Source organism: Hibiscus syriacus, unplaced genomic scaffold (assembly GCF_006381635.1).
Source record: "Hibiscus syriacus cultivar Baekdansim isolate YM2019G1 unplaced genomic scaffold, ASM638163v2 tig00111392_pilon, whole genome shotgun sequence".
In the NCBI taxonomy this organism is placed as follows: Eukaryota; Viridiplantae; Streptophyta; class Magnoliopsida; order Malvales; family Malvaceae; genus Hibiscus; species Hibiscus syriacus.
Window position 1 is genome coordinate 4,064,694 of NW_024063078.1, and position 24,001 is coordinate 4,088,694.

At 36.4% G+C, this 24,001-nt stretch overlaps 2 protein-coding genes, 1 long non-coding RNA gene and 2 pseudogenes across 5 annotated transcripts; 4 read left to right on the plus strand and 1 right to left on the minus strand.

The window, feature by feature from the left end:
- Nucleotides 1-1,848: 1,848 nt before the first annotated feature.
- On the plus strand, nt 1,849-5,854 carry LOC120160273 (annotated as a pseudogene).
- LOC120160270 (monosaccharide-sensing protein 2-like) lies at nt 3,124-22,076 on the plus strand. 3 transcript variants are annotated; one of them, XM_039170687.1, is made up of 7 exons: nt 3,124-3,133; nt 14,269-14,272; nt 15,146-15,247; nt 15,465-16,025; nt 16,273-17,225; nt 17,600-17,787; nt 17,884-18,337. In XM_039170687.1, the coding sequence occupies exons 3-7, from the start codon at nt 15,169-15,171 to the stop codon at nt 18,326-18,328; spliced, it is 2,226 nt and encodes a 741-aa protein (XP_039026618.1). In that variant the 5' UTR covers nt 3,124-3,133; nt 14,269-14,272; nt 15,146-15,168; the 3' UTR covers nt 18,329-18,337. The 3 variants fall into 3 exon arrangements, with proteins under 3 accessions (XP_039026618.1, XP_039026619.1, XP_039026617.1); XM_039170688.1 differs by lacking the exons at nt 3,124-3,133; nt 14,269-14,272; nt 17,884-18,337 and adding exons at nt 14,805-14,895; nt 21,617-22,076 and having other exon boundaries at nt 15,141-15,247; XM_039170686.1 differs by lacking the exons at nt 3,124-3,133; nt 14,269-14,272 and adding an exon at nt 14,806-14,895 and having other exon boundaries at nt 15,141-15,247.
- LOC120160165 (increased DNA methylation 3-like) lies at nt 6,410-9,589 on the plus strand. The gene is made up of 3 exons (XM_039170593.1): nt 6,410-6,487; nt 8,694-8,772; nt 9,339-9,589. Exons 1-3 carry the CDS (start codon nt 6,410-6,412, stop codon nt 9,587-9,589), a joined length of 408 nt encoding a protein of 135 aa, XP_039026524.1.
- On the minus strand, nt 11,893-13,103 carry LOC120160276. The gene is made up of 2 exons (XR_005519423.1): nt 12,865-13,103; nt 11,893-12,078 (listed from the first exon to the last, which is right to left on the minus strand). It is a non-coding gene; the product is annotated as an uncharacterized LOC120160276 (long non-coding RNA).
- LOC120160272 lies at nt 19,331-21,283 on the plus strand (annotated as a pseudogene).
- Nucleotides 22,077-24,001: the final 1,925 nt, after the last annotated feature.

The following is a 24,001-nucleotide window of genomic DNA, read 5'->3' on the forward strand; positions in this document are numbered from 1 at the left end:
CCCTGAATATGACCTAATTATAGTGAGGGTAAAAAAAATTGTATTCGATAAGTTCTCATTCATTACTCAATTTTAATAAAAATTAAGTGTTTTTTTAATTATATAAAAATTAAGATTTAGATTGTGTTTAGAGAACACGTCCATCTTATCACTAGATAATTATAAAAATTAAATTTTATATATTATTAGTTAGATTTTGATATATATATATATATAATATTAATGTGTAAGATATTAAAATTATAATATTAATTTTTTATCATGTTATTAAATTAAATAAAATAATATTTTTCAGTTATTTATATATATTAATAGAAATATATGAAAATTTAAAAAAATTATGTTGACTCAGATTCAGAGTCAAGTTTTGAGTGAAATTATTTAAATATATATTAGTTATATTTTTATAAATGTTTGTAATTAGCTTGAACTTAATTTTTTTAATACTAGATTTCGCCCCAAATTGCTTTACAACTAAGGATGTTGATATCATTTAAAGCCGTAAATTACGTGGTAATTTAAAAGAAACCAACCAATAGGGAAGGAAGTGTATAGTAAAAAGGGAAAGAGCGCGTAGTGAAGTAAATGTTCCTTCAAAATTACAATCGTCTAACCTAATTTTTCAGTAAATTACAGAAACTATTTTTAATTACCAAAAATAAATACTTTAAAATTTTATATACAATATTATAAATTCTATTTTTTTTAAATATTGTTGTTTTTTTTTCATTTTACCTTCAAATTATATTTTTCTAAGTTTACTCCTTCAATCATTATTGTCATCTTACTTTATTTAAAAAAATATAAATTGATATAAAAATATAATTTCAAAGATAAATTAACAAAAAATAATTTAAAATATGAAGTGAATATATATATATAAAACTAAAAATGTAAATCAAGTCTTATTTCTACTATAATTGATTGATAATTATCTAAACCATTAATATATAATTAATAAATTAGATTTATCAATTTATAGAATTTTAAAAATTTTCTTATTGAATTAAAAAAGCTAATTTAGTAATTGTTTACCTTTTAAATGAAAGCCCTTGAGTAAAAAGAAACGAGAAAAATATTTAAAATAAAAAAATTCTGAAATAAAATATATACTGAAACACCTAAAAATTCAGATTTCGCCGCATTTCTTTAGAAAATAGATGTTTGCAGCGCTTTTGCCCTTTGTTCTTCAGAATCTATAAGTTTTTGTTCATCATCCTTCTCTTGATCTCTTAATTTTTTTCTCTTTATTGGTAAGTTATTTGCATTTTTGGGTTTTTTTCCTCATATTTTCTGTACTTTTGGGATAATTGATTATTATTTTGTTATGCACTGCAAATTTTCGAAAATTCTGTAAAATTGTTCAGAAATTCCATGGTTTTTGAGCCATTATTTTAAAAAAAATTGCAGCTTCATCTTTATTAAGAAACACTAAATTCAGTAGATTTGGGATTTAAACTGAAGGATTGCAGCAGTTTTTAGGGTTTTAATTTGGAGTTGTAGTGATTTTGTTTCTTTTTGTATAGAGATTTTTCACCCCGGGATTGACGTGAAAGCTAAGCTTGTTAGACTCATGGCTTCGTCAGTGAATTTTGAAAGCTCCATCAACTGAAAGTTCGTCGCTCAAGTTGAAAATTCAGAGTCCATTTTGATTCATACAAGCTTTTTCAAAAGCTTCCACTTCTCCAGTTTGAGTTCGATCAGTGAGTTCAGTGCTTCAAACAGTGAGCGAGTTCATTTACAACATAATTATTATTAGCAGTCTGCTTCTGGTGCTTCGTGATCTAGTGAAATACTTAGATAAGAGCAAAGGAAAGTACTAAAAAGGCATATATAATTCAATTTTAGAACACCAAGCGTACAGGGGGGAGGATGTCGGGATCTGAGACAGGACTGATGGCCACTAGAGAGCCGTACAGCTTAAGCATGCAACAGACGAGTCCGGTGGCGTCACAGCCGGTGATACAGAACATGCGTTTAGCCTTTAGCGCTGACGGAACAGCTATGTACAAGCCCCTCGCTTCCGCTTCACCCACATATCAGCCGCAGCATGCTTCCGGCGGTGGTGGGGCGGACGGGTCCGCCGGTGGCCTGGCGGTGACACAAGGACAAGGGCAAGCTCTGAACATGAGCATGAGCATGGGGAGCGAGTCTTTGAAGAAGAAGAGGGGAGGCCCAGGAAATATGGGCCGGAGAATACCTTGCCGCTGTCTTTTGTAGCTCCTCCCTCTGTCAGCGTAACCCAATCTAATAGCGGAGGAGGATTCCCCTCACCAACTCCTCAGCCACCACCTTCTGGAGGATCAGCCTCTTCACCAACTTCAACAAAAAAACCTAGGGGGAGACCTCCTGGTTCCCTCAACAAGCCTAAACTTGACGCTCTGGGTACTCTTTCTCTTGATAGTTGATACTTAAATAAAGCATTTTTAATCTTTTAGTTTAATGGATGACTTTTTGCTTTGGATTGGTAGCCACGACATTTCTTTCATAGCTTGGTCTTGCAATGCTTCATACTTGGGAATTAGCATCTAGGAAGAAGGATGTGATTTTCTACTTTTTCTTTTCTTCTCTTTGTTTTGTGGAATATATAGACATATAGTCAGACACACACACGTGGGATGTTGATGACAGGCGAGGAGAACAAATGGGTAATGTGGAAAAATAATAAAGGAATGATTGTTTTGGTTTTGTTTATGTTTTTAGTGTTGGTTTTGGGTTTTAATTTCTGACGAGGCTGGAATCATAGCTGCAGTGCTGAGTAATGATAATAATTAATTAGTAGTACCACAGTACATACTAGTATTTACCACTAAGTAGAGTAAGACTAGAAGTAGTAAAGAGATTATATAAGGATAATCAAACTTAACCAAAACGATAGTCCAAATACCAACATATAGGAATCTGTGATGCTGTGGAATCATGCCTACATCTGTTGGGATCAAGATTTTGATTCAACTTAGGATCAGTTCTATCAGACTTTTAGATTTCAAGCACATAACCAGTGCATCCCTTGCTTCATTTTTCTGTTGCCTTTTTCCTTTTCCAGCCATATCTTCACTCTCTTGTATTTTAATAGCAGCTATCTATCAAGTAATGTCTACCAAGAATGCTTATATATAATATGTTCACACACGTTCCTGAATAATACTGAAGGCTTGCAGCTTTCTTGTTATTACAAGATTTTTGTTTTGTTTGTTCTGTTCTTTTCTTTTCCTTTTTCTCCTTCAATCATTTTTCAATACGAAGCATATGTTTTTTCATTCTATGGTTCGGTCAACCTTCTAAAAGAGAAAAACTCTTAGAAGCCTGAGCTATCTTAGTACTTGGTTGGGTACTATGGTGACATATTTCTCTAAAAAATTATTTTTATTTTGCAGGATCAAGCAGAGTTGGTTTTACGCCCCATGTTGTCACTGTTAAAGTGGGAGAGGTTTTTTCTCTTTCCCCTGTTAACTTCCATTCCGCCTTCCCCTGGTTTTCGTGTAAAACTGTCTTGTTGTTCCCATTTATTAATAATGACATGTTCATCTTGCTGCTAGATGCAAAAATGTGCGTCATGAGTTGCTGAAACCTCTTTTATTTACTTTGCTTTTGTATGGTTTTTCACTTCCAATTGACGTCTTCAGAATTTTATTGACTCTGGAGAAAGAGTTATGTCATAAATGCTTTGCATCTTTCATGTGATAAAACAGAAGGTCAAATTGGAGAATCGGATCAACTTTCCAAAATTCCTCTTTTAGACAACTGGAGTCAATGAGAACAACAAAGAAATACTTGAGTGAACTAAAATTTTAATAATGCTTTTGAGTTTTGCAACTTAATTTATAATCAACTTAAAATAAAGTTATGGTTGGTGAGACTTAGTAGCAAGGAGGAGGTTGTGGGTACTTTTAGGTCCCAGGTTCAAGTCCCACCAAAGTGTGGGTTTAGTCCAGATTTATTTTGGTAATTTAGTTCTGGTGTATTCTTGTTTGTCAAATGAATAAATAAATTTAGTTTTGCTAAGTGGGAATGAATCACATGATCTTGATGATTTTTAAACTGGCACAGTGACACTCCTTAAAGTATATGTTGATACCTTTTCTTTTATTGATTTTTTTGTTCATCAATGTGGAGGATTTTAATCCTTTGCTTCACTGGCAGCCTACCCATCACTCTAAAATTTACTGTGCTTCTTTATGCAATGGATTTGTTCTTTCATTGATATATTACTTGTAGTTAATATGTTGATCTGATGCTAAAATTTTTTGTATCTACCGGGTTTTAGGATGTATCATCAAAAATAATGTCATTTTCTCAGCATGGTCCCAGAGCTATCTGCATTCTCTCAGCAAATGGAGCTATATCAAATGTTACTCTTTGCCAACCAGCAACATCTGGTGGAACTGTAACTTATGAGGTTTGTGATACTCTAAAGGATTAGTATCAAGCCAAAAAAGCTTTTTTTTCTTCCTAGCAACTTTTAGTGTCTGGGAGGGAGGTAAATACTGGCATCTAGACTCTAGAGCATCAATTTGATCGTGCAATTTTTGTATCTCTGTCATGTTCCTGTGTTTTATCGTGTCATAATTGTACTAAAGATATTTTACATTTATATAAAATTGATGCGATAGCGAAACATTATTATGTCTTATCACTTTTTAGTTATCTTCTGTATGTGTCTAATATTGTCAGGTTTAGCATCAACCTATAGATGGATGGTCATATGCTGTTTAAATATCAAATGTATCAGTATCGCCTCTTTAATTGAGTATCTAATATTAATGGCATGCTGCTCCTTTTCCATTAATGGTGCAGGGGCGATTTGAGATTCTGTCACTTTCTGGTTCATTTCTACTGTCAGAAAATGGTGGTCAGCGGAGCAGAACCGGAGGTTTAAGTGTGTCGTTGTCTGGCCCAGATGGTCGTGTTTTAGGTGGTGGTGTAGCTGGCCTTCTAACAGCTGCATCCCCTGTTCAGGTATTTCTTCCGTCTCATTTTAAATTTTTAATTACTGTATCATTTTTTCAGTATCGTGCAATATACGGGGTGAATCAAAGACACTTGGTAGAAGTAAAAGTTACTCTAAATTTAACTTGGTGGAAAATGATAAATATTTTATGATTGATTATATTGTTAATACTCCATTTAAAATATTATAAAAATGTAAAATGTTAATACTCCACACGGTTTTAGACCTTAAAGTTCGATGATATTTACCATTATGTCAACCATCAACCATGTAACATTAGAGCATAGTGCTGCTATTGGCTTTTGGTTCTATACATTAATGTCCATCTCCTTGTATGTAGTATATTTCACGTCTATGGTAATGATAGTGAGATATGTGTTGCTTTTATTGCAGGTGGTCCTTGGTACCTTCATCGCGGACAATCGAAAAGACACAAAGACAGCATACCAGAAGGAAGATCTATCTATCCCACCAAAGCTTGCTCCAGGGGTTAACAGCTCACCTTCTCATGGTACTTTAAGCGAATCCTCAGGTGGACCGGTTAGCCCGGTTAACCAGAGCATGGGAGCCTGCAACGATAACAACCCACATGGTATGTCAAACTTTCCATGGAAGTAAATTGTGCTTTTAAATCGATAGTCTGTAGAGGATCGGGCTAATGTGTTGTATGAGGAACCATTTGTAATTTAAGCATTGTGTATCTGAAGTAGAATTAAGCATTGTGACTCGGTTGCTGCTAGATAGCTAAAGCTAGAAACGGCTGAGTGTTGTTAGTGTTATGCATCTGTAAGGTGTAAGGTTGATGTAAGAAAGAAAAACAGAGAAAAGGATCATGTGTTTTAGCCTTTTAGGTGTTGTGTCTAGTGAGTTTGTCGCTAATAACAGTGAATTCATTTCACAAAAGCTTAATTTTTCCATTTGTAGCCAATCAAACATTCTAGATACACAGCCACAGTAAAGTTAAAAGTACAATACCACAAGTAATTGTCACGTATCATTACTCTCTTCTTGGAAGATGTGCAGTGTCACCGTTTCTAAATTTTATGACCTATCTTTTCTTTTGCGATGTTGGATTAATGTCCCCCACTTCTCTTAGGTGTGACACGATGCTTAAGTTGTCACTTTTTATGCTCTATTCAACTGTAACTGTTATAAGGGAAACCGAGTGCAAAAGTCTGCCAGAATCATCCTCTTACATTAACAAGATCCACTCTTATCACCACCCACCACGTGTATGTGGCTTCTCCGATATGTTATGCAACAGCTAAGAAAAAAACGCAAGCCGTATTCCAATCATTGATAGGAATAAGAAAAGTCCGATAGATCTGAGGAGTGACAGTGGTCCTATGTGTGGCAACCAAGCAGTAGCGAAGTGTCGAATCATTATGGTCGCTCAATACCTATGGATATATTGTCGGTCCGTCCAAACTTTTCCTTTCCCTGTCCTGGAAGTATGAGATGGTTGCTGCTACGCTTTCAGGCGGAGGACACCATTGGAACATATCCAAGCTCCTGCTGTGCTTTCAGGAACGAGAAGTAATGTTACTCCAACCTGTCAAACAAGTGTGATTATAAAAAATAAATTATTTAAAAATTGTCATATCACCTCAACTATCTTCATCACCGAACACCGACACTTTTTCTAATAAAAATTAGAACGAATCATTGAGTATGTATTTCTGGTGCTTTATTCTGAAGTGGATCAATTGTCATGGTATTAGTATCTGTTTAAAATATTAATATATCAAAATAATTTTCTGTAAATGAATGGAAACTAACTATTAAAGTAATATTCTAATACTAGGCCAACGCCATTCAACTATATCTGTCTAATATTTTAACTATGATTATCTCCATATAAATCTTCCTGTAAAATACTCTGCACCCTTACCGGCGGGTTGGGAAATTCTATAGACATTCTTGATTTGTCATATCTGCTAAGCAATCTGCTGCTCTGTTTCCTTCTCTAGAGACATGTTCGAATCTTACACTCCAATCCTCCTTCAAGAATAGCATTATGTGTTGCACCGTTGTTATCCAAGTCTGTCCGTTCTCTGCTGCTTTGATGGTCTTTATGGCTTCCAAGCTATCCACTTCAATAATTACCTTGTCTATCCCTTGTTTCCATGCGTATGAGTCCTAGGTATATTCCCCAAATTTCAGCTTCTAGGACTGAACAAGTACCTATGAATTTAGTGAACCCCGTCATCCATGCTCCTTCATGGTTTCTGATGATTCCCCCACACGATGCTCTTCCTGTTCTCATATCTCTGGCTGCATCCAAATTAATTTTCAACCAGCCTTCAGGTGGTCGTTTCCAAGATATTTTAATTTATCATCACTTAATCATCATAATTTATAAAAAAGAAAGGAAAAAAATAAATTATAACCTAAAAATAATAATATTAAATTTTAAATACAAGAAACCAATAAAAAAATAACCGTTCGAAATTTATATGTAATAAATTAATAAGCAAATTTACGTGTTACTAATTAACTGAACTATTTTAAACTTTCATTGAATATGAGACCTGATTTTAACAAATTAAAATAGGGGATTAACTTTTCAATTTCGATAAATTAAGGGATGGAATTTAGAATTATATATTTTCTTCTCTAAAACATTCTTAAAATATTCCCGACCTCCCCATCGCCGGAGAAGCCTTTCACCATCACTCTTTCCTTCAAGTGTCCGACGGACCAGGAAAATTAAATAAGGTATTTTTGAAAAGTTAAAATTAACAGGTAGATTTCTAATTGATTCATACGAGATTTTGAGATATCTGCTCTTTGACTCTGCATCTTTCTGCTACATTTTGTTCTGTTTTCGCTCAAATTGCTATTTTCCGTTACAATGTTTTTTGCGGCCGGAAGCCGCTACTATTGATGTGAAAAATGTTCATATCTCTCTGAGATCTTTCGCGTCGGCTGACGGCGCCACTACAGCGAAATAGCGGCCGCAACACCGCTTAGCTGCTACAATTTGAAACCCTAAACTACTTGCATAGAATTATCTTTTCCATGGTTCATTCATTAAGCTTTCCATATTATTCAACTAGAGAGTTTTGCAAATCTATGCTTACCTTAGTTGAAAATGGATGATTTCCCCCAGAAGGGTTTCAAATGGATTGAATTGACAGCAGAAGAAAATTCGAATTTTGTTCACATTGGTAACTCATAAAATGATTGAAACTTGCATTTTCATACCATGCGGTGAGTAATAATGTTCAACTTCTGCTGTTATTCATTTATTGACCATGAGCTATCTGTGTGAGGTGGCTCTCTTTTTTCTTATGTGCCAACTTAAGATATATGGATTACACTGATCAGAGGGGGTAGGTAGGTTGGTTCACGGTTCTTCGGGCCTTTCTTTTGTGTTCTACACCATGCAGTTTGTTGATCTAACTATATTTAAAGCAGTTTATAGGCGATAGAACTAGAGTATGATGTTTCTTGAGGCAAATCACTTCTCAAAGTTTTAAGGGTCTAATGGTTGACAAGTCCTTTAGGGAGGATGCTGATTCTAGTTGGTTGACAACTCCATTATTTTATGGTTGACAAGCAAATACATATATTCAGTTACTTCATTTGGATGTATTATCATCTTAATTTTAAATGTGTTTTGTATTGGTGATACCAATAGACAGGTCTTGTGGCTGACTTGTGTAAAGGGAAGTCATGGGCGGTGAAGATTATTCGGACTCAAAGTTGAAGCCATTTGTTGTTTTGACTGGAGCTGCAGAGGAATATTCTTGACGTTGGTGTCAGTCAAAATGCCTTCCTTTTCCGAGTTGCATTGCCAAGTATGAGGATTGATCAAAGTAAGTTTCTATCTATAACTGTGTTATTAATAGCATGTAAGTTAATGCTGTCAAGGCATTTGTGTAGGCAGGCATGCGTAGGCTGGCAAGGTTCATTTGATCAAACGCACTTGTAATGCTCCTAGGCATGGTTTTTTGCAAGTTGACGGACATTAAAAAAGGCCCATAAGGAAGGGATAGTATCAAACTCTCCGTAAGGAAATAATACATATTGAGCAACAAAAGTTTGCATGATTTGCAGATAAACTAAATCTTTCTTTAGAGTTAATTATATATAAGCTTATTAACCACACACATAGGTATTGTGGTTTTACTTCACTTGGGCAAGCACTTTTTTCACGCCTTGTGCCGGAAGGGTTCTAGTGACTGTGTGTTGTGCCCTTGACATCATTGTGTAAAATCCAATGCACCTATATAGATGTTTATCACTTTAACTAGTAATTACATTACCGGTCTAAAAAATGCAATTGCAATTGCCATCTAGTTTGAACCCTTGCTATCCTGTTGAACAAAAAATATAAATGAAGATGAGTAGATGACTGAGTTCGTAATGTTGGTTCTACCAGGTAAGTTAAAATGTGAGATCCAACGCGATGGACAGGGTATTGTAACTCAAGGCACCGAAGTGCTATGGGGATTATCGAGAAAATGTGAGACGAGAAACGAGACATTCTGCTCACCAGGGCCATTCACCATTTCCTTTACTCTGCCTGGAGCAGTTGATCCACGATTGTTTTCTCCAACCTTCCGTCCTGATGGCATTCTGGAAGTGGAGGTCTTGAGAAACAGTAGGCCAAATGATCCAGCTGATGCCTAGGCCCCACCTTCTTGAGATCGTTGCAGTGACATTAAGCTCCAGCTCCAGTATCAAGTGTTGAGTTTAGGGAAATGGCCAATCGAAACCAGAGTTATCTACTTCATATTGGTCATAAGGTGAGAAACGAAGCCCGAGGGACACCAATGTGGCAAGGAAACAAAGCATATTTAAAGTTCAATTTGAAGTTTGTTTGAGTCTTAAAAAACAGTATTATGAGTCGACTGGTTCAATGGTATAGACATTACTGTTGCCGGTCGCTTTTTACATTGCTGTTTGTACTGGCATGTTCTCGAGCATTACCCTAGGATATTCTTTGCTTTTTCGTTACAACCTTTCTCATTTTGCAGACTCTGGAATTTCGACCACCTTGAGTTTAAACGATAAACAAGGAGGCGAGATTTGGGGTTCGTGAAGTAAGCTAGATGGAACTATAGGGGAAATGGTCAACCTCTTTGAGCAAATGATGTGAAATATTAAAGTTGGTTATATGAATGGTGCGGAACCCAAGTCTCATTTACATAAATTTTTTAACAGTATGAGATGGTTACAAAAGTAGTATTCATTCAGAATTTTTTTTTTAACTATCGGCAAAACACACATCCTACAAACACAATTGCTCGAATCTAAAACTTTTTTTGAGAATAACAATCTTTCAAACTTCACTTGATGAGTTCTTATTTATAGAAATATTGACTGCCTTTAGTCGATTCATGTTTCATATATAGCATAATATAAAAAAAATGTCAACGTTTATTTATTTCTTCAATTCTACCTTTAATGTTATCATATGTAATTGTGCCTTTAATGTTATCACGTTATAAGGTTCATTTTGAAAAAATAAATAAAACATTATGGTTTAATTTAAGGTAAACAATGTATTTAGTCATATAATTATTTTTTATTCTGTTTTAATTATCTATTTTTTAAAAAATTATATCAAAAGTTAGATTTTAATTCTATTTTAGTCGCACACATTCAACTAAGATATTGGGGAAATTCAATTTTGAGGGTTTCTTTTCAGCAACTGAGGGATTTGCTGTCTGCCAAATTGATTGGCCAAGGAAGCTTTAGCCGTGTGTAGAGAGGAGTTTTAGAACAAACCAAAGGCCAAATGTAATTGCGGTGAAAGTGATGGATCAACAGGAGCAAGGTGCTTCCAGGACAGAATGTAAAACCTTGAGAGAAATGTCAGGCATCGAAATTTTGTGAAAATCTTATCTGCTCGATCCATTGCTGATTTTCTAGGCAATCCTTCCAAAGCCCTCATCTACGAGTTCATGCACAATGGAAGCTTTAATGGCTGTATGAGAAGAATCAAACATGTTAAACTTTTCTCTAAGACTAAACATTGCTGTTGACGTGGCTTCGGCTCTTGATTACCTCCACCGTCGCTGTGAGGTGCCAGTAGGAGATTTTGCCTGACCATGACATGATTGCCCATACAGGAGATTTTGGACTGGCTAGGTTTTTCCCAAAATCTATCTAACATTTTTTCTGAAGACTCTACAACTACTAATCGTCTCAAGGGAACTATCGGCTATGCTGCACCAGGTAAATAATTTGTGCCTCTTCATCTTAAAACTGAATTATTCATGTTCTGCCTTAACGCTGCTAACGCATACAACTCGTACTTTTTAGCAGAGTATGACACTGGAACAGAGGCAGCAACAACCGGAGATATGTACAGCTTCGGAATTCTTCTGCTCGAAATATTCACTAGCAAGAGACCCAGTGATACATGTTTAAAGATGGCCTAACGCTTCACCTTTTCGTAAAAATGGCATTGCCTGATCAGGTTCTTGAAGTTGTTGATCCACTACTTCACCTTGCGGTTGACAAAATACAGAGTGCGAGCAGCGGTCCAAATACAAGTAAAGCAAACATGGAGGAAACCGAACTGACAGAGCGACTGATTCCACTTTCAAAGTTGGAATTGCTTGCTCAGTTGAATCGCCTAAAGACCGGATGGACATTGTCGGTTCAACCAAGGAACTGCATTTTTATCCGGGACAAACTTCTAGGGACCAGAATTCGGACACAGAGAAATAATCTTTACAATATAGAGTTTACTTATCTTTGATGTTTGTGCGGTACTTCTACTAAACCTTGTCTAATATTTGGTTTCATATTTCATTTGCAACTTTTTTCCCCTTATTGCTAGAAAGCATAATATTACTTGTTTTTGTCTGTAAAGCTTATTAATGATATAGGTAAAGCCAATCAATGCATTTATTCTTGTAAAGAACTAACAACATAACATTCCAAATTATTCAACAGTGTAATGAATGGGGCATTCTTGTATTCATTACATGATATCTTATTCTTCTGACAAAGTCTGAGAAGAACCAAAAATTGTTAACAGAAAATTTTCTTCCTAGCCAAACAAATACATTCAACTCTCTACATACCTAGAAACAATATGCAGAAATGTCGGTGAAACCCCATTATTGTAAAGAAACATAGCTTGAAAACCTTAGCTATAAAGATACCTGCATTACAAAAAATTATGTAATAGTCAGCGATCATCAAAAAGTATATTCATTCAGCACCATGTTTCACTTGGCACTCAAAGAGTAGAACTCTAGACCATAGTACTAAATTGCTGCCGTAACGCAATGTAATGACCGCATCATTACATTTCTCAAGGTCCCTTCAGCATTACAACTGCATCCACAATATAGAAACATAGTTATTTTTAGGAAATAAATCCCATTGTAACATCCGCAACACCTGTAACCACAATTTAGTACTATGTCTCGACAGTCCTACAATGAGCAAAACTTAATACGTCTTTAACCTCCTCCCCCCAACCCCCCAAAAAAATAACCATTATCTATTCATAAAGCATGTAATTAAAACAATTAGCCCTAAAACCAACAACAATCAGAGAAATAAAAGCAATGACCGGTTAACAACCCAACCATTGGTGGAGGAACCATTAGAATTTCAGAGAGATATTTGAAAATCCCAGTTAAGAAATGCACAAAACATTGAGAATAAATCAGAATGTGTTCTCTGGTAAATGTGTTCCTGTATAGAGCATATAATCAACCAAGAGTAAAATGATAGGGGGCAATCAATCCAATCAACGAAGTCGTATAACCTAACTTCAGATTCACAATCAGACTAAGCGGAGCGATAAAACTTCCATCAAATCACGATCAGATCCATTTGTCTGACAATAATTAGAAGGTGGGGCGTAATTCAGCAATCACAAATGCAAAACCCAAAACCCAAAACACAACCAATTTCAAAGAAAAGGGTAAAACACAAACCAAGGGAAAAGCTAGAGAGAAGTTCTTATTTGGGGGATTTGTCCTTGTTGGAAGAATCATAGCTGGGAGGAGAGTAAACAACAGCAGCAACCATGGTTCCGGGAAGCACGACGAACTTAGATAAAGCAGCTAGCTTTGCGACCAAAGGCTGTCCATTCAGCAACGACATGATCTTGTATTTTTTTTCAAGGTTTCTCCGCCGGCTGATCTTATGATTCTTTTACAAATGATGATTCCTCGACTCTGTCTCTCTCACTCCTACTTGTACTGTTTGATTCCGGTTCGGGTCTATCTGATCCAAATCACCAAACCATCGTCTTCGGCGGGGCTTTCTCTGTGCTTCAATCTACTTTTCGATTGGGTTCCCATTGGGCATTTATCCGTTCAAAACTTTCGGTTGGGCTTTCGATTTTATATTAAAATGACTCTCTTAAAATTTTAATTAAACATAATATTTATAGTAACGTGATAATTCAATTTCAAGTAAATAATTATAAAATTTTAAATTATATTTTTTAATACAGTATTTAAATTACTCATTCCTTTTTATTCATAAATAAAAAGATAATTTAAATTACTCAATTTTTTTCTTATTCATAAATCGAAGAAATGTACTTAAGCAGACTTTAACGTATATTTTCCTTTATGTTACAACAAAAATGATGACAATCGATTAAGACTATATATATGGTTGAATTATGATTTTAGTTCTTTTTATGTTGAATTTGAGTTTGACTTGTCTAATTTTGATTTTTTATTTTTATAATATTTTTAATAAATTAAAATTGATAATATTGTTAGTTGTTACCGATAAAATAATTATATTTTTCTATAAAAATTTAATCAATCATTTTTAATTAATAATAAGTTACATGCAAATTTGAATATTTAAATTTTATTTATAAAAAGAAACATATTGACATTTTAAGGGTGGTAACTAATAATGATATTAATTTTGACCTACTAATAGTAAGATAAAAGTAGAGGAATTTATTTTTTTTTAAAAAGAGAGAGTATAAAAATATAGAGACTAAATTATATGAAAATAAAGTAATTGAGTTAAATCTCAAATTGTGAATATAGTAGAGGGAGTGAAACCATAGTTATTGCTGTATATATTTATATATTTGATGGTCACAGTGGGAGGAGGTAGTGGGTCTGGGGCACATGGCCTTATCAATTGGCCTTATCGATAAAGGGTCATGAAAAATAAACTAACATATAGACATCACCGACGCCATCTAACTCGACTCGTATTTGCCGTTCGGATGAAATTTAGATTAAAAAACTTATTATATTTGGAGACAAATGGAAAGAAATAATGTCAATAGAAAAAAGAATTTTACTACTGGGTTACAATTGCAATCTGAATCCAACGGTACTTGTGAAAACAAGTATAGGGAGAGGGGTGCAAACCCAGGACCACATAGTACCCGAGCAGCAGCATCAACTTCATCAATTATTGGCGCTTAAAGTTAAAGATGGGTATGGGACTGGGAGAGTACTCAAGAGTCGACTCAATGCAGAATTAAGAGCATGGAGATTACAATAATTTTGTTATTAAAAACAATATCCGACATAATCTACCTATCAATCATTCAGACAGACAACAAATTCTCCATTCAGTCCCTTCAGTTTCAGTGACTAATGAAGTCCACCAGGTGCCTTGGCCACCTCGGGAATTCCCAGTTTGACAATATGGTGGTGAAGAATGGTGGTTAAAGTCTTCGTCTTTGAGCTACTACCAAAACGACTCTTATCTTCTCTGCTACTACTGCTCGTATTTAATTCCAAGCGCCTCTCTCTCTCTCGTTATAATTGTGGGTAATTTCTCTCTTTTGTCTTTGTCTCTAATATATTATACAGTTTCATTTCTTTTGTTCACTTGTTTGGAAGTGGTAAGATCATTGTGGCACAAAGCTTTTCATTTCCACACCTCATACTTGCTTATCTCTTCCCTCCTGTAACCAGGAATATTCACTCACAGTCTGTCTCAAAAAGCTTCAGTCTCTCCTTTTTGGCTATTACAAGGTGAAAGTTTTAAACTTTTTGAAGCTATAAATTTGTTGTTGTGGGTGGTGATTGCCCTTGTTTCTTTTACCAGTTCCCATCCATGCCTGTAAAATTGTTTCTTTGTCTTGTTCTTTGAGTAATTCGGAGGGTAATGCCACTGTTGTGATTGATATGCAATCAAGTGACAGAAATTATGAGATCTGGGTTATTGATGAAAATGGTGGATGGGTTAATTTGTGATCCTGGTTTCTTTTTTCTTACAGATAAGCTGTTTGATTAATTGGTGAAAAGATGAAGGGTGCTGCTCTTGTAGCCATTGCTGCTACAATTGGTAACTTTTTGCAGGGATGGGATAATGCTACCATTGCTGGTACTTGCTTCTTTCACGTTTATATTACCAACTATTTCTTGGTTTACACTATGGTATTTCTATGCTTCCTGATAATGCTGAGTGAGATTTATTGAAATGACAAGGGTTCGAACAAACGATATCGAGTACTTGTTTTGCGTTGTTTCTTACACCCATCTCCCCTATTTGCTGCTCAAACATGTCTTTGCCTTGAATCCTTAACATTGATTGCTTTCAGGAGCAATTGTGTACATTAAAAATGACTTCGATCTCGGAACAAGCATTGAAGGTCTTGTGGTGGCTATGTCACTGATTGGAGCCACAGTTATTACAACATGCTCTGGAGCTATATCAGATTGGCTTGGTCGGCGTCCAATGCTGATAATTTCCTCAATGCTTTACTTTGTTAGTGGTTTGGTCATGTTGTGGTCACCTAATGTCTATATTTTGTGCGTAGCCAGGCTATTAGATGGGTTCGGGATTGGTTTAGCTGTCACACTTGTCCCAGTTTATATATCCGAGACTGCCCCATCGGAGATAAGGGGATTGTTAAATACATTACCGCAATTCACCGGTTCCGGGGGAATGTTTTTATCATATTGTATGGTTTTTGGGATGTCATTGATGGACTCACCGAGTTGGAGGTTGATGCTTGGAGTTCTATCTATCCCTTCTCTCTTGTATTTTGCCTTGATGGTTTTTTATTTGCCTGAATCTCCTCGGTGGCTCGTGAGTAAAGGGAAGATGCTTCAGGCAAAAGAGGTTCTTCAGAGATTACGTGGGAGGGAAGACGTTTCAGGTTCTTCTTTTTGCTTCCTTTAATTTTCTTTCCTTCTTTTCATCCTCCTTTCTTTGTCAAGACTTGAAAATGTTTAGACTTGAATATTGAATTGTTAGATATACTTCTAAGAGCTAATGGGATAACTTGCTGCTTGCTTTACTGGATCCATGAGAGGCGTTACGTAAATTATGAACAAGCATAAGCTATAAAAGCTAATCGTTTTTAAGATAGGAGTGGATCTTGCTGAGACCTCTTTGTTTTGCAGGTGAGATGGCTTTGCTGGTTGAGGGCCTCGGCATTGGAGGTGAAACTTCTATAGAAGAATATATAATAGGTCCTGCTGATGAACTTGATGAAGGTCACACTCACGAACCTAGTGCCGACAAAGACAAAATCAGATTATATGGACCTCAAAAGGGCCTTTCTTGGGTTGCCAAGCCTGTCACCGGACAAAGCATTTTGAGTCTCACCTCTCGTCAGGGAAGCATGGTGAACCGAAGTGTATCCCTGATTGACCCCATAGTGACATTATTTGGCAGTGTGCACGAAAAGCTTCCCGAGACAGGGAGCACACGTAGTATGCTTTTTCCGAATTTCGGAAGCATGTTTAGTACAGCAGAGCCTCATGTTAGAAATGAACATTGGGATGAGGAGAGCTTGCGGAGGGAAGGTGAGGACTATGCATCAGATGCTGCAGGGGGCGACTCTGATGACAATTTGCATAGCCCATTAATATCACGTCAAACAACAAGCTTGGACAAGGACATGGTTCCTCCGATTGCCCATGGCAGTACTCTAAGCATGAGACGTCACAGCACACTTGTGCAAGATGGTGCAGAATCGGTTGGTGGTACAGGAATAGGAGGTGGTTGGCAGTTGGCATGGAAATGGTCTGAGCGAGAAGGTGAGGATGGAAAGATGGAAGGAGGGTTTAAAAGGATTTATTTGCACGAGGAGGGAATCTTGGGATCTCGACGCGGGTCTCTTGTATCGGTTTTAGGTAATGATATACCTGCAGAAGGTGAGTTTATCCAGGCTGCTGCCTTAGTGAGCCAACCTGCTCTTTACTCCAAGGAACTTATGGATCAGCGTCCCGTCGGACCAGCGATGGCTCATCCTGCTGAAACTGCATCAAAAGTACCAGTTTGGGCTGCTCTTCTTGACCCAGGAGTGAAACGTGCATTAGTAGTTGGGATTGGAATTCAGATACTTCAGCAGGTAGTCAGCTGTTATATTTTTTGAAATCTGTCCGCTAAGTACTACATTATCTTATAGATTTGAATGTGCTTCGGAAAGCAACTATGATCTATACCGCTTTAACTTGCACTCAGTTGCATCGACTCTCGAGATTAAAAACAATACCTCTGCTAGTTGTCGTTGGTTCTGAAATATCTTGTTTTACTTTGGAGGATTACATAGTTATAGCTCTTTTAGCTCCTAGTACATAAAACGGTAGTCACAGCTTGCTACATGGTAGTGTGTTGTCGATTTGTAGTTCGAATAAGATTAGATCGAATCTTGTATTTATCAGCTGAGGCTAATTGCACTATGATTCCCATGGTATGTTAAACTAACTTTCGGATTCTGTGCAGTTCTCTGGCATAAATGGAGTTCTCTACTACACTCCTCAAATTCTCGAAGAGGCAGGTGTCGAAGTGCTTCTTTCGAACTTGGGACTTGGTTCAACTTCCGTGTCGTTTCTTATTAGTGCATTCACAACCTTGCTAATGCTGCCCTGCATAGGTGTAGCCATGAAACTCATGGATATATCAGGCAGAAGGTAATTTTCAGTTTTTCAAATGTTATTTTCCACTTGTAATGCTTGTAATATTCTACTTCAGCAAACGGAAAGAAACTAATACTTGTACCTGTGCAGGCGGCTCCTACTCACCACGATCCCCGTGCTTATCGTATCGCTGATCGCTCTTGTGTTCAGTGAAATTGTGAATTTGGGGACAGTCGTAAATGCGGGCATTTCAACTGCGTGCGTTATTATCTACTTCTGCTGCTTTGTGATGGGCTACGGACCGATACCAAATATCCTCTGCTCGGAGATCTTCCCAACGAGGGTCCGCGGCCTTTGTATCGCGATCTGCGCTTTGGTTTACTGGATCGGAGACATCATTGTTACATACACTCTTCCCGTGATGCTCAGTTCTATAGGTCTTGCCGGCGTCTTCGGAATATACGCCGTCGTGTGTCTGATATCCTGGGTGTTTGTGTTCTTGAAAGTCCCGGAGACCAAAGGGATGCCGCTCGAAGTCATTACCGAGTTCTTTTCCGTCGGCGCACGACAGGCGGCTGCTACAAAGAATGAGTAACCAACTCACTGGCTTTTACACGGTGCCAATTCCTTCGCAATTTCACCGGTCAAGAAGCTTTCATCATTTTTGTTCATTCTGTTGCTTTGAAGATGAATATTCATCTTTCATCTTGTGTTTCTTTTCTAATGATGGCTCGGCTCTGTGTTCGAAACATCGACAATGTATTTGTCTATATATAAATTGGTAGTGCATCAAATGTTAATATTTATACTAAAACTTATAGACTACGTGATGTGATTGCATACAATGAATATGTATTTAAGATTAATTTCTTTTAATAGTTATTATTTTTAAGAATTTAAAAGTAAAAAAATACAGCGAAATCAACATCAATAAGATTAACTGTATAAAAAAGTTTAATTTCTTCTATATATGTGGATGTATCACCACGATATAGTATCACATCGTTATTGAAATAAATATCATATTAATAGATATAATAATATATTAATAATAACTGAAAAAAATCATAACATGGTAGTTGTAATGATTTTGAAAAAAAATAAAATGATAATTAAATTAAATTAAAATAATAATTAATGATTAAATACATAAATTTTAAAAATTAAATTAAATTAAATTAAAATGATAACCAAATGATTAAATACGTAGTTTATTTTAAAAAATAAATAACACGTGGAGGAAAAGGATCCACACTGAAACCGCGTACAAATAGAAATCTATCAGAAGTGTTCAACAGGTGTCCAAAACAGACAGTGAAAGGAGAATTTTTAATATGATTACAAATTGATATTTAGGTCGGCAAGAAAAGGGTTTGACTTGGAGCATCTCTTAACGTGGACAAATCTTTGAAAATTGAAAGCGATCGCCGGAACCAATTACGATCCGTCACGTTCGGGATCACCACGTAGATAACACGTGCTTGAATCTTCTCTCACTCTCTCGCTCTGCGCCTCCATCCAGCCTTCCGGTTAGGATAAGCCATAAATTAAAGCCCTAAAGATCACGGTATATGCATGGCAGTATTTGAAACTCTTATGTTCTTCATCGGTTGATGTTGTGATCTGGGTTTCTTTTCTTCTTGCAGATAAGTTTTTGATTCAGAATTCATGGGTGAAAACATGAAGGGTGCTGCTCTTGTATGCCACCATCGCTGGTACTTTCTTCTTTCAATCTTTTTCAAATAAAGAATTCAAGAATTGGGATTCATTCTATTTAGTGTTTAGTTTTTGTCCTTTTCAGGAGCAATTGTGTATATTAAGAAGGATATCAATCTGGGAGCTTGCCTTGAGGGTCTTGTGGTAGCTATGTCACTGATAGGAGCCACAGCGATTACGACATGCTCTGGACCGCTATCGGATTGGCTCGGTCGACGTCCGATGCTGATAATTTCTTCACTGCTCTACTTTGTTAGTGGTTTGGTGATGTTGTGGTCGCCTAATGTCTATGTTTTATGCATAGCTAGGCTATTGGATGGGTTTGGGATTGGTATAGTTGTCACTCTTGTACCGCTCTATATATCCGAGACGGCTCCGTCGGAGATTAGGGGATTGTTGAATACATTGCCCCAACTCACTATTTCCGGTGGAATGTTTTTATCGTATTGTATGGTTTTCGGTGTGTCATTGATGGACTCACCGAGTTGGAGGTTGATGCTTGGGATTCTATCAATCCCTTCTCTCCTGTACTTTTCCCTGATGGTCTTTTATTTGCTCGAATCTCCTCGGTGGCTTGTGAGTAAAGGGAAGATGCTTGAGGCGAAGCAGGTTCTTCAGAGGTTGCGTGGCAGGGAAGATGTCTCAGGTTCATCTTTTGATTCCTTTAATTTTCTTGAAGCTAATAACACAACACGTTGCTTGCTCTACAAGAATCGTCGAGAGGCGTTACATAAGTTATGAATGAGAATAAGTGCTAAATTATGAAGGAGATGTTCTTGCTGAGACTTGTTTGATCATGCAGGTGAGATGGCTCTGTTGGTTGAGGGCCTTGACATTGGAGGTGAAACATCTATAGAAGAGTACATAATTGCTCCCGCTGACGAACTCGATGAGGGTCAGGAACCTATTGCTGATAAAGACAAGATCATATTGTATGGAACTCAACATGAACTTTCTTGGGTTGCCAAGCCTGTCACTGGACAAAGCATTCTCGGTCTTGCCTCTCGCCAGGAAAGCATGGTGAACCAAAATGTACCCCTTATGGACCCTGTGGTGACATTATTTGGAAGTGTGTGAAAAGCCTCCTGAGAAGGGAAGCAATCATTTTCTGAATTTCGGAAGCATGTTTAGTACAGCAGAGCATCAAGTTAGAAATGGACGTTGGGACGAGGAAAGCGTGCAGTGGGAAGGTGAGGACTCTGCTGCAGGGAGTGACTCTGATGATAATTTGCGTAGCCCGTTAATCTCGCGTCAAACAGCTAGCCCTGGCAGTACTCCGACCATGAGACGTCATAGCACTCTTGTGCAAGATGTTGTAGAATCGGTCGGTGGTACAGGAATTGGAGGAGGTTGGCAGTTGGCATGGAAATGGTCTGAGACAGAAGGTGAGGACGGAAAGAAGGAAGGAGCGTTTAAAAGGATCTATTTGCACGAGGAGGGAATCGTGCTATCTCGGCGTGAGTCCCATGTATCACTTCCAGGTAATGATATGCCTGCAGAAGGTGAGTTTATCCAGGCTGCTGCCTTAGTGAGCCAACCTGCTCTTTATTCCAAGGAGCTTAAGGACCAGCCTCCTGTTGGACCAGCAATGGTTCATCCAGCTGAAACTGCCGCAAAAGGACCCGTCTGGGCTGCTCTCCTTGATCCAGGAGTGAAACACGTGCTATTCGTCGGGGTCGGGATTCAGATACTTCAGCAGGTAAGTCTGCTGTCATACTATCACCCTGTCATTTTCACTACATTGGTTCATACGTTGGAATGTGCTTCGAAAAACGACTCTGGTCCATACCGCTTTAAGTTGCACTTGCAGTTGCATTAACTCTGGAGAATTACATAGTTATAGTTCTTTTAGCTCCATGTTAAGTTAAACTAATTTCCAAAATTTATGTGTAGCTCTTGGCATAAGCGGAGTTCTCAATTATACTCCTCAAATTCTCGGAGAGGCAGGCGTCGAAGTGCTTCTTTCGAACTTGGGACTCGGTTCGAATTCTGCATCTTTTCTTATTAGTGCATTCGCAACCTTGCTGATGCTTCCCTGCATAGGTGTAGCCATGAAACTCATGGATATATCAGGCAGAAGGTAATTCAAGTTTCTCAAACATTATTTTCTATTCGCAATATTATCGTCAAGAAAACGGAAAGAAACTAATACGGGTACCGTCTGCAGGCGGCTGCTACTCACCACAATCCCCGTGGTCATAGTGTCATTAATCATTCTAGTGTTAAGTGTGATTGTGAAATTGGGCACAGTGATAAATGCTGCCATCTCAACTATATGTGTGATTCTTTACCTCTGCTTCTTCGTGATGGGGTACGGACCGATACCAAATATCCTCTGCTCCGAGATCTTTCCAACGAGGGTCCGCGGCCTTTGCATTGCAATTTGTGCTTTGACCGCTTGGGTCGGAGACATCATTGTTTCGTACTCCATGCCTATGATGCTCAGTTCTATAGGCATTGCCGGCATCTTCGGGATATACGCCGTCGTGTGTCTGATATCCTGGGTGTTTGGGTTCTTGAAAGTCCCGGAGACCAAAGGAATGCCGCTCGAAGTCATCACCGAGTTCTTCGCCGTCGATGCACGGCAGGTTGCAGCCACAAAGAATGAGTAAATATGTTAAACAAATCCCAGTTAGTGGGGTTATTCACTTTTGATTCTATCACCTGTGTGTATAATGAAACAGGTTTTATCGTTAGTGATGCATTCAGTTCAACAAACCCAATTCCATCATTAATTTCTTTTTTTGGTACCACCCAACTTTATGCATTAAAATATAATGAAAATTCCAACTTCACATGCTCTGCCAAAATCAGTTGTTTACATCTACTTATAAAGTAATCAAAAGCCTACTTTCCTTTCCTCTTCCTAAATCGTGGGATTAATTAGTGGGAGAAAATAACTTTTGGTTCATGAACTTGGTAATTTTTCTCAATTAGGTCTATGAATTTAATAATTTTTTCTCATTTTTAGTCCTTTTGATGATATGTCACTCTGAGTATGTTGTGTAACTCAATCTTACAGTGGCGTATCATCAAATGGATCAAAAATCTAAGCGGAAGGACTAACGTGTAAAAAAAAGTTTAAGGATTAAGTTGGAAAAGTCAGGGACTAAAATTTCTCTATTCGATAATGTATTTGTTGGATTTCTTCATTTAACTTTTCTAAAACTGAAAAAGTTGGTCATTTACTTTAAATTGTCAAAATTTTGTTATTGTACCATACAATAATTGAAACTACTTGACCTAGAAACTAATTGTTCTACAGTTTATATATAATAAATCCAATTCGATAAGTTAAAACTACTTGACCTAGAAACTAATTGTTCTACAGTTTATATATAATTAGAACAAGTCAACAACTTAAGTCCATTAGTTTACCAACATATAGGTAACTTCCAAGTTTTCGTAAAATATGAGATCAAATTTTGATAAATTAAAGTAGTGGGAACAATTTATTGCTTTTCATAAAAGAAAAGGATCACTTTCGTAATAAGACCTACAATTAATTGAATAAGCAGTGCTTTCCTCATTTCTTGGCTTGCACTCCATGGGAAATTCTTACACAACTTTAATATACGGCTAAGAAAAAACGTTATTAGTTTTGTTATTATTTTTTTTAATAAAATTGATAAACATTATCGAAAACATTATTATTTCTACCGGTTTTGTTATTATTAGGCGCTTTACCGTTTTTTGTTAACATATCCGATAAAGCGTTACCTATTTTGTTATTTTTTATATCGATTTTATTATTATTGGACACTTTACCGAAAATATTAAAAATATTAATATTTTAAGTATACATAATAATATTTTAGATAATTTTTTATCGATTTTATTAAAATAATAACAAAATTAATAATATCTTTTTTTTAATCATATATTAAACTGCCACACAGTATAACTTCCCGCACTCAATGGACATGGGAAAGTTGGGTTTGAAAGTTTTCACTTTTTTTAACCAAATAGAAAGTGATTTCGAAGGTTGAATATAATAATATATCCATTTGTGAAACAAGAGAATGATTTTGGGTACTTTTTTTAACCCTTAGTGAGTGTAGTTAGTGAAGGGAGAGACAAAATAAGATTAAAAAATAATTTAATTTAAAATTAAAAAAATAATTCAAATAATATTAAATCTTTTATATTCAAATCGAATTGAAATTCTCAACTCGACTAACTTTTAACTAATTAACAAATAACGTGGCTTTGAATATTAAACTTAATTTTATTTTTCTTTTATTAAATGAAATGACAGAATTTCATATTTTAATTTTATCTTTTTCTCTTCTTTTGGTTTTTTATCTTTAGGGTTTATCTATGTAAGTAAAATATTTTTATAAAATAATTAATTCAGACAACATATTCGAACTTCATTAAATTTAATTTGATTCAAAATTAAGTTAATGTTAAAATTATATCATTCACCGGCTTCAATTAACTCAAAATTTTTTACTTGAATACTCCCTTTAATTTGGTGGAACAAGAATCTTGATGCTTTACCTCAGCTCACAGCCACCAAACAAGGGGGAAAGGGGGGGGGGGGGCTCCA

Coding starts and splice junctions, on each gene's coding strand:
- LOC120160165 (XM_039170593.1), top strand. CDS start 6,410: ATGGTTGCTGCTACGCTTTCAGGCGGAGGACACCATTGGAACATATCC. Junction 6,488..8,693: donor TGTGCTTTCAGGAACGAGAA/GTAATGTTACTC, acceptor CTGGAGCTGCAG/AGGAATATTCTTGACGTTGG. Junction 8,773..9,338: donor AAGTATGAGGATTGATCAAA/GTAAGTTTCTAT, acceptor TGGTTCTACCAG/GTAAGTTAAAATGTGAGATC.
- LOC120160270 (XM_039170687.1), top strand. CDS start 15,169: ATGAAGGGTGCTGCTCTTGTAGCCATTGCTGCTACAATTGGTAACTTT. Junction 17,226..17,599: donor GAATTCAGATACTTCAGCAG/GTAGTCAGCTGT, acceptor GATTCTGTGCAG/TTCTCTGGCATAAATGGAGT. Junction 17,788..17,883: donor ATGGATATATCAGGCAGAAG/GTAATTTTCAGT, acceptor GTACCTGTGCAG/GCGGCTCCTACTCACCACGA.